The following is a 10479-nucleotide window of genomic DNA, read 5'->3' as shown; positions in this document are numbered from 1 at the left end:
TTCATAGTGGATGACATCTTATCACATCATGACAAAAAATCCCAGATGCTGGGTGATGCCTGACCATGTCATGAGGATGATGGCTTATAAGCCTGGTTGTGAATCAGACAATCACCCTGGCACAGAGTGCACCCTTACTTTGCTGAATTTTCATAGAAATGTTGCACTTAATGAACTGGTTAACTAGTGAGAATTGTGGGATCATTTTGCATGCATTGTTCTGATCTTGTTGAACTAGAACTTAATGTTAGGATTTCCCTTTTATATAGACAAAAACATTTGATCTGGTGATTAGTTTCTGAAATACAAATGTTCTGTGTTCCTGCGATATGTAGTATGATTAGTGAAAGGAAATTGAGTAGTAAACTGATTTTTGAAATATATTTTGTTAAGAGTAGATCTCTTGTCTTTTTGCAGTTTCCGGGACCAGTTCACCATCGTCCCCATCCTAGTTGGGTCACTCACGCCGGAGCGAGAAGTACACTATGGGAGGCTGCTTGCGCCCTATCTTGCAGACCCTCAGGTAATGCTCAGTGTTATGTCTCTTGGGTTAATGGTTGGCAGTGATGGTTTTGAAGTTTTATTTTGTGCTGTTTTTGTTGTAATTTTTTCAGTATAGATTACAGTTTGACTTTTTCTAAGCTGAGTTATGTTGCATACTAGATTACTTGAACCATGCTAAATATTCTTTTTACAATTTGAACTGTGTTCAATTCCTGAGATATTTACCAAACTGATTGTTCAGTCGGCTTTTAACCTGTTTCTGCTGGGTGAAGAAATAGATAAAAATTCTACTCTCTGGAGATTAACCCATTGCCCATAGGCATGACATGTACGTACATGCCCTGCCCGCTGTGAGTCTACTTGTTTAATTGTTTTTCCACACTGATGGCCACACTTGTACTAAGTCACCAGTGAGCCAGTCTTGCCTGTTCACCCTTTTCATTGATGTACGAAAATATTTTACGTTATCTTATTTTGCTGCTACTAATGTTTATAACATTATAGTAATTATAATGTTTACAATAAAAATAACACCATTGATATTTATAGCACCAGTAAAAAATACATTTTTCCCGCCAATTCATGGAAAGGTGAAATCAGGTGAGGTCACAAAATCTACTAATTGACTCCTTTGCGGCTAAGCACTAGCAGAGCCATGTATGTACAGAGACATTTCACAAAAATATAAAAAAATGAGCACAGCATTTTCCCCGGCGGCAATGGGTTAATGGCAACAAGCAGACCAAGTGGTTTGTTATGATGCCACTAGGCATGGCCCCACAGAAACAGGTTAAGCTGGTGCATTTGAACACAAACATTACAAATACTCACATTAGTTATTTTATTAATCTTGCTTTTTAATCCATAGAGCTTATTTGTGATCTCCTCTGACTTCTGCCACTGGGGTCAGCGCTTCCGTTACACCTACTACGACCGCTCTGTCGGGGAGATCTGGCAGTCGATACAGAAGCTCGATAAGCAGGGGATGAATTTGATTGAGACTTTAAACCCGAGTGCCTTTACCGAGTACCTGAAAAAGTACGGCAACACCATCTGTGGCCGCCATCCTATTGGCGTCTTGCTCAATGTGAGTGGATTAAAAAAAATTTGAGATTGAATAATGTGTCAGTCATTTTATATGTGAAGACAAGCAATAATGCATACACATTGATGAAATAAAACTTCTCTGTAATATAAGTGAATTAACTGATGTGATGTTTTGAACTTGTCAAGTTTCACATTAGACATCGTAAAAAAACAAAATAGATCCTCCTAAGAAGGTTAAAAAATCAAATTTTTACCAATTTTATTTTGTTTAGGTTATGTACTTATGATTAATTTTTTTGTTTTTTGCTTATGAGTATTTTTTTATGGAAAGTGATAGTGAATGACTTAGAGGTTTTTGGTTAGCAGCTGGCGTAATCAGCTCATCATAAGTTAAAAAAAAAGTGAAATGTATATATGTTACTATAATTAAGTTGTTCATTCCCCAGGCGGTTGCAACTCTCCAAAAGACAAGCAATGGCCACCGCATGTTGCTCAAATTTTTGCAATATGCCCAGTCTTCGCAATGCTACACTTCATCTGATTCTTCCGTGTCGTATGCTGCCGCCTCTCTCATATTTGAATAAACCTTAGGTGCCCTTGCATGAGGCGTATTCTTGAGGTGGAGTGTGATAGCTTGAGAGGTGATGATGATGATGACTCAAAGAAATACTTATCTATGCATTATAAGTTAATATGTCTTTAAGGTTGGGAAGGTTGAGGAAATAGATTAATGAGAAGAGCTAGATATATATGTATTACTTTCAAGAAAAGACCAGAAAGGAAGATAAATTGTTTAAACTTGGGTAGAGCACACTATGATTCAAAATATTTATTAATGATCTTTTTCAATATAGTTCAACTTTGGATTTGTATGTTTTGAAGGAGGTTGGTGAAGAAATTTTTTTTATTTATTTATTTTTTTTTTTTTCTCTTACCCTGTTTAGAAAATCACAGCCCTAACTTGCACACACTATCCACTCAAAATAACGTATTATAGATGAATGTCACATAGCTCCTCTCTCAAAATGCGTCTCAATTTAGGGCCAAAAGGGGGGCTGGCTGGCAATACTGCCGCTTCTTCTGTCACGAGTGAGAGCGAAACACCTTCCCACTCGGATGTAAAGAATTGTTGACCAATTTCCAGTCTTGGGGCAGATATGTGGGATGCTTTTAGGGCAGGGAGGTGATATCCCTCACCTTGGAAGGCCCCACTAGGCTCGAGGGTTGGAGATTGTGTTGTCCTTTTTTTTATCTTATTTTCTTTTTTCTTTTTTTTTTATTTTGGTGATTTGACACTCAGGGCCATTTTATAACACGTGCTTATAATGAATATAATAATGATGTGTGTGTTTTGGGGTTATGGTCTTATTTTATGACGATCAATCCCCACTTTTGCCCACACCCACACCCACACCCACACCCACACCCACACCCACACCCACACCCACACCCACACCCACACCCACACCCACACCCACACCCACACCCACACCCACACCCACACCCACACCCACACCCACACCCACACCCACACCCACACCCACACCCACACCCACACCCACACCCACACCCACACCCACACCCACACCCACACCCACACCCACACCCACACCCACACCCACACCCACACCCACACCCACACCCACACCCACACCCACACCCACACCCACACCCACACCCACACCCACACCCACACCCACACCCACACCCACACCCACACCCACACCCACACCCACACCCACACCCACACCCACACCCACACCCACACCCACACCCACACCCACACCCACACCCACACCCACACCCACACCCACACCCACACCCACACCCACACCCACACCCACACCCACACCCACACCCACACCCACACCCACACCCACACCCACACCCACACCCACACCCACACCCACACCCACACCCACACCCACACCCACACCCACACCCACACCCACACCCACACCCACACCCACACCCACACCCACACCCACACCCACACCCACACCCACACCCACACCCACACCCACACCCACACCCACACCCACACCCACACCCACACCCACACCCACACCCACACCCACACCCACACCCACACCCACACCCACACCCACACCCACACCCACACCCACACCCACACCCACACCCACACCCACACCCACACCCACACCCACACCCACACCCACACCCACACCCACACCCACACCCACACCCACACCCACACCCACACCCACACCCACACCCACACCCACACCCACACCCACACCCACACCCACACCCACACCCACACCCACACCCACACCCACACCCACACCCACACCCACACCCACACCCACACCCACACCCACACCCACACCCACACCCACACCCACACCCACACCCACACCCACACCCACACCCACACCCACACCCACACCCACACCCACACCCACACCCACACCCACACCCACACCCACACCCACACCCACACCCACACCCACACCCACACCCACACCCACACCCACACCCACACCCACACCCACACCCACACCCACACCCACACCCACACCCACACCCACACCCACACCCACACCCACACCCACACCCACACCCACACCCACACCCACACCCACACCCACACCCACACCCACACCCACACCCACACCCACACCCACACCCACACCCACACCCACACCCACACCCACACCCACACCCACACCCACACCCACACCCACACCCACACCCACACCCACACCCACACCCACACCCACACCCACACCCACACCCACACCCACACCCACACCCACACCCACACCCACACCCACACCCACACCCACACCCACACCCACACCCACACCCACACCCACACCCACACCCACACCCACACCCACACCCACACCCACACCCACACCCACACCCACACCCACACCCACACCCACACCCACACCCACACCCACACCCACACCCACACCCACACCCACACCCACACCCACACCCACACCCACACCCACACCCACACCCACACCCACACCCACACCCACACCCACACGCACACGCACACGCACACGCACACGCACACTACCACACCCACGCCCACACCCACACCCACACCCACACCCACCTAATGTATATGCACTCTCACCCAAACTCTTTCCACTCTTCACTCTCTCTCCAATCTCTACTCTCCCATACTCACTCACTCACGCACTAACTCACGCACTCACTCACGCACTCACTCACGCACTCACTCACGCACTCACACTGTACATGTACTCTCATCCAACCACACACGCACACACACACTCTCTCTCTCTCTCTCTCTCTCTCTCTCTCTCTCTCTCTCTCTCTCTCTCTCTCTCTCTCTCTCTCTCTCTCTCTCTCTCTCTCTCTCTCTCTCTTTTCCTTCCTTCCTTCCTTCCTTAATTCTATCTTCCCCCCCTCTCCCCTCTCCTATCTCACTCTCTTCCTCTTCCTCTCCTTCTCATTTTTCCATTTCTCCCTCTCCTTTTCATCCTGTTCTCACCCTCCTATATTCTAATTTATTCAAGTATACTGTAAGCACTCCACTCTCAGATACTTATTCGCTTGTATGACTGTAACACTTAGCTGCTCACTTACCTAATCACTCACTCTCCAGATAAGTCCAGATCCTTGTACCCAAAGCTGTTGCAACTCTTTTTCCCTTCCTCCTTCCCTTCTTTTCTCTCTGGCTTTTTCCCTCTGTCCCTTCTCCTTTTCCTTCCTTCCTTCCCTCCCTTCCTCTTTTTCTCTCTACCTTTCTCCAAACCTGCTTCCCTTCCTTCTTTCCCTCCCTTCCTTTTTTTCTCCTCCTTCTCTCCCTTTCTCCCTGCCCCTTTACCTACCCTCCCTCCTTTTTATCTTCATTTTTTCCTCCCCTCCAAATCTCTTCACCTCTTTATCACATCCCCTCCTCACTCTCCCCTTTCCTCCCCTTCCCTCCCTTCCCTTCCATTCCTCCCTCCCTCTATCACTAAATGCAACACCCTTCACCGGAGTGTTGTTGGTGGTTAATATCTCGAGAGTGTCTGTTGTTAAAAATCAGCCATCATGTTTACCTATACAAGGCCTTGCTGCTTTCATATAGCCAGCTTTCATGAATAACAATTTCAACTTCAACTGTTTCTCTCAGACTATATTGCCCTTAAATTTTCCTCCCATATATCATGCCTAACTGGTGTTAAGCTATTGTTAAAAAAGAAAAAAAAAATGTAAGTAGCGTGAAAGCAGTGGCAAGGAGATTTCATACACACATTTGTAGATAATCGGATGTAGAGAGGAACGTTTAATAGCCAACAGTAGACTTTTAGTAAGAAGACAAGACATCCTGAGAAAGTGTTTCCAACAGATGATTTCCATTTTCCACCCATGGATTCTGGTAATTTTTTAAATGTGATTTTGTGATTTTATAGCTTGATTCACACATCTGCTGGGTTTAAGAAGCTAAAATTGATTTGTGTTTTAACTATGAAATGAAAACTTTTGGCCATCCTTAATAGATGAACTCCATGATTGCAAAGCCAAGCAGGGTGTGGGCGTTCTTCCTATTATTAATAATTTTTGTAATGAGATAAAGTGGTGAATACACCCCTGTACTCTCCAATGTGACCTTAAGATTGTGATTAGAGAGAGAACTCCCAGGTTTAGATGGGGAGGACTTCATGCTACACACCTACTCACCCCCACATATCCCCCCTGCTTGGCTAATGATAATGGAGGTGAATTTTTGGTAGCTTTCTTTGGAAGTGTTTATGATTAATTCAGCTTGTGTGGGTTGGTGAAATCAAAGGAAATACTGTATTGTGATTTACATTAGGATCTGAGAACATTACTGCAGGCCCTCGCTGAACTGCTGTGTTATTTGGTAGCATTTTCTTCTATTGGAATGCTGTTATTTATATCTTGTTTCGTAAATAGGTATGTTGAGATGGGGCATATTTATTATGTAATTCAAGCAGCTGTTCATCAAATTATGTGTGATTATTTTCCCTTTAAAAGGAATGTCAGTTTACTTGAAAAGGAAGCAAGCATATACATTTTGTGCTATGTTTAACTTGGTTCTTACTCTCTTTTGAAGTTTAGTTTTAGTTAGAAGTCAGAAAGATGTATGTGAAATTTATAATCTCATTAATATAAAGAAAATGTATGATGTGCACAGGAAAACTTTTTATATATGCTTATGATTCACAAAAAAAAAAGGAAGTAATATTAACAATAGGTATTTTTCTTTCTCTGTTGCAAGAAGATGTCTGACGTCAGTATTTGGTAACTCCCATACAACCTAATTTATTATTGAGGCTTCAGTTGTAGACTAATCACTGAAATAAAAAGGGAGCAAATACAGAGAAGAAGAATGGTAGTGATATTAGTGTTTGATATTAGTAATTATAATGATGATAATTAACGATGATAGTAAGGATAATATAACTCCTTTGCAACCCACAAAAACGGAATTGCAGTAAAGTTTCAGGTGCCATACTGCAAGCAGATTTTGCTGTTCTTTTTATTTCTTATTTATTTTTTTAAAACTACACAAGTACATTATTTTCCCCAGTGCAGCTTTCCAGTTTGTGCTGTTGCTGTCTTGCAAGGGTGCAATTTTTTCTCCTCGGCTTAAGAATTGTGGTTGGAAAGGTGTTGTGTGCCAGGAATTACAAGAATGAATTGTTAGATATTATTTAGATAGCCCAATGTACACACACACAAAGAGGTCATTGTAAAGTAGTGATTTTAGTAAGTACATGAATTCAGTTTGTATCACATTGTATCTAGCAATTCAATCTGTAGATCTGACCTGTGTCTGATGAGGGTTTCTAGAAGATTGTCAAGTGTGAGATGTCTTCTTGTAACAAGATGTAAAATGAAGCTTGGTATTTTGATGTTTTTTTTCCTTTTTGTCATTTGTTGTGGTCAAGTCCCTTGGTGTTTTATTCTATACCATTATTTTTTATTACTCATCCGTTGGGGAACATAATATAAAGCTTATAATTAAGTACTGGTTCTTTTCTCTCACTCTATTTTACATTTGTAAATTTGAATATTTTTATTTATTTATTTTTCATCATTACTGGCATGGTATTTTAATTATCCTGTGGTATTGCATGTTATCTTGAACACTGCATGGATCATTTAGTAATATAGTTATCTTTACCATGTTTTTTATTATTGATCTCTTCATTTTTGTCTTCAGTCTTCTACTTTGGCTATATCACACACTTGTCTTGATTTTTTTTTATATCTATCCTTTTTAAATATACATAGATTTTTTTCTTCTTAAGAAACCATTGCTTGTTTGATATGATACAAGTAATGATCTAAAGAAAAAAGAAATTGAGCAAATTCATATAATTTTCTTTCTCTTATTTTCTCTCTTACCATAGATGAACTGGATAATAATCAGTAAATTGATATCACTTCTGGCAGTGGATTTTGACGGCAACATTAGCAAAACTAAAAGAATGGGAGAAAATTGATTTATTTGGGGACAGAGAGAGAACACAAAAGGTACGCAACTCTTGGACTTGAAACTGATATTACGGTTTTCAAAATGTGCACGGATAAAGTGTGTCTCTTTGATTGACAAAGAAATGAGGCTATGAAATCAAACCAACATTGAAAAGAAAAGATAAAAACCAAAAGAAAAGTGCCTGTAATTTTCAAGTTTACTTAATTCCCATAAACTTTTCTGTGAGTTATTTATTTGTCAAAAAGCCAAAGTTTACCAAGTTCCTTAATTTAAGATTTCATTCAATTGGTGTTGTGAAATAGGTGATATTTAGTATAATTTAGCTTTGAGAATGTTGAATATAGAATAAGTGCAAAGGATAACAGAAAAGTGAAATAAAATGTTCAGAGACAATAAGTAGGATAGTGGAACCTAAAATTTTGAAAAACATGCTAAATTTAAAAACTGAAAATAATCAACAAGGAAAGTACCATGGTAACTATTTGTTTGATAGCCACTTTGTAAATATTTAGTACATGTAACTAAAGATTATATTTCGTTTTATGATTGTTTTGTATTTTAGTTCAATATAGAGCTATACTTGTTTTGAGAAATCTTATATTTTAACTCATTAGTACAAAGATTATCTTCTTATGCTACAGGATGATTGTAGATGATTTTCTTATAGCTTGCAATTGTTTTTGCATATGTTAAAAGATTTATTAAAGGAGAGTAGTTTTGCAGTACACCATGAAATATCGCAAACCCTTACTGACTGGCTGTGTATACATCATCTAGGTTACACGCTAATACTAGAAAGAATCCATTAAAAATTCTAAAAGAAATTGCTTGTGCATATATTTGCTATTGAAAAAAAAAATCAACAGTAGTACTTAGAAAAGACCAAATTGCAGGCCAGCAAAATATGCAGCTGGAATTAGAGTCCCTTAAGTTCAATATAGAGTGTAGAATTTGAGCTGGAACAAACTGCATGGAGGAACACGGATGAATACGGACATGTACACTTATGATATAACAGTGTAGATTGTTGCCCTTTGTATTGCATGTTTATAGAATTTCCGAGGGAAAATGTTACAAGTTTGTAATACCCTAAGAGTTCTTAATATGACTTGTTTTTTTTGTTTTTTTTTATACAGTTTGTGGGATCAGATGGTGTGTGTACATTTGCTTAGGTTTGCTATGAGTTAAAAGAGGTGGCTGCAAAATGGTGTAAAAAAAACAGTTCCTGCCTGTTATAAAACAAAGCCTGGCACTTTAAAATGATGCCAGGATGACTGTACTTTACTGTTTAGCTTTTAACTTATGAATCAGTATTTTTTGTTAAGAAATTTGAATGTTTTCATGCTCACATCCAGTCATCTATTTTATTTTTGTCACTGATATTTAATGCATATATTATTGGCTTACCAGATATTTCTGTATGGACTGTCTAAACTTACTCTCTCTCTCTCTCATTATTCCATGCAAACCTTTGAAATATCATTTTTTGAAGTTGCCAGAACATACATCATACATATTCAGACTTGTTCATTTTATTTAAGGAATTTATGTTACATCACATTTTCAGAGTTATTTTAGCAGTAGTGGATACATAACTGCAGACCTTTCAGACAGTATACAGTAGAAATATTACAAAGAAAAAGTCCAGAGACCTTATCAGTGTTGCCATCAAGACTGTTACTTTCCACTTTATCTCTTGTCTTTCTCACATTTTACTGACTATATGCCTAATGTTAAGACAACGTGCCTGTAGAGAAGTTGTATAAAGATACTGTTATAGGAACTTGTACACAAATGAACCAGGGCCACATTGTTGGTAATGCTAATAAAGATCAGATTTGCAGTTCTGTCTTTATTGATACTTAGATTAGCCTCCTCCTCTAGAATATAGGATATGAAGTGTTTCAGGGACACTAAGTGTTCCTGATTAAGTTTCATGTTACATGATGAAAGATACTTTTTATTTATTTTTTGAACATTTTCTGCTGTGACAATATCTAAGGTCAATAGCAGCATATTCAAAATATAGTGATAGGTTGGGGCAAGGGGGCAAAGCCCACTGGCTAAGAGTTTTTTTTGTTCACATGGGAATGTTTGAGGATTTCCAGAATGGTCAGTGGCCTAAACAAACAAATGTGCTAGACAAAAGTCACACGGGATTTCAACAAAATATTGTGGTGAAAAGGGTAAAAAAAGGAGTTCAAGATTAGGATAAGTGGACAGAAGAAGGGATGAAGAAGAGAAGTAAAATGAAAGTAGGATAAGACCATGCAAAATTAGTGGGGGCAAGGACTGAGGTCCAAGGCACTATCCTACATTAGGCCTCAGCCTCTGCCTCCTAAGCCCCCAGGTCAACAACAACCAAGGGATTGGGGGCATGAAAGATACATATCCTAGACTTCTGATACAAAGTGATTGTGTATTGCCTGCATTAGCCATTTATTTCCTCAATTTTGTTTGGCTTGTACTGG

The 10479-nt window shown here is 40.9% G+C and overlaps 1 protein-coding gene across 1 annotated transcript in view; it reads left to right on the top strand.

The window, feature by feature from the left end:
* Positions 1–2938, top strand: part of LOC125034134 (protein MEMO1-like) — a 9422-nt gene extending 6484 nt beyond the window's left edge. Inside the window, exons 6-8 of the mRNA XM_047625798.1 lie at positions 418–523; positions 1373–1591; positions 1998–2938. Coding sequence (XP_047481754.1) covers positions 418–523; positions 1373–1591; positions 1998–2135 — 463 coding nt within the window. The 3' untranslated portion in view covers positions 2136–2938. The remainder of the gene's footprint in view (positions 1–417; positions 524–1372; positions 1592–1997) is intronic.
* The last annotated feature ends 7541 nt before the right edge of the window (positions 2939–10479 follow it).

The sequence above is a fragment of the Penaeus chinensis genome, chromosome 17 (assembly GCF_019202785.1).
Source record: "Penaeus chinensis breed Huanghai No. 1 chromosome 17, ASM1920278v2, whole genome shotgun sequence".
NCBI classification, from domain to species: domain Eukaryota; kingdom Metazoa; phylum Arthropoda; class Malacostraca; order Decapoda; family Penaeidae; genus Penaeus; species Penaeus chinensis.
The sequence above is the reverse complement of the archived record's forward strand: the minus strand, read 5'-3'. Positions and strand labels throughout refer to the sequence as shown.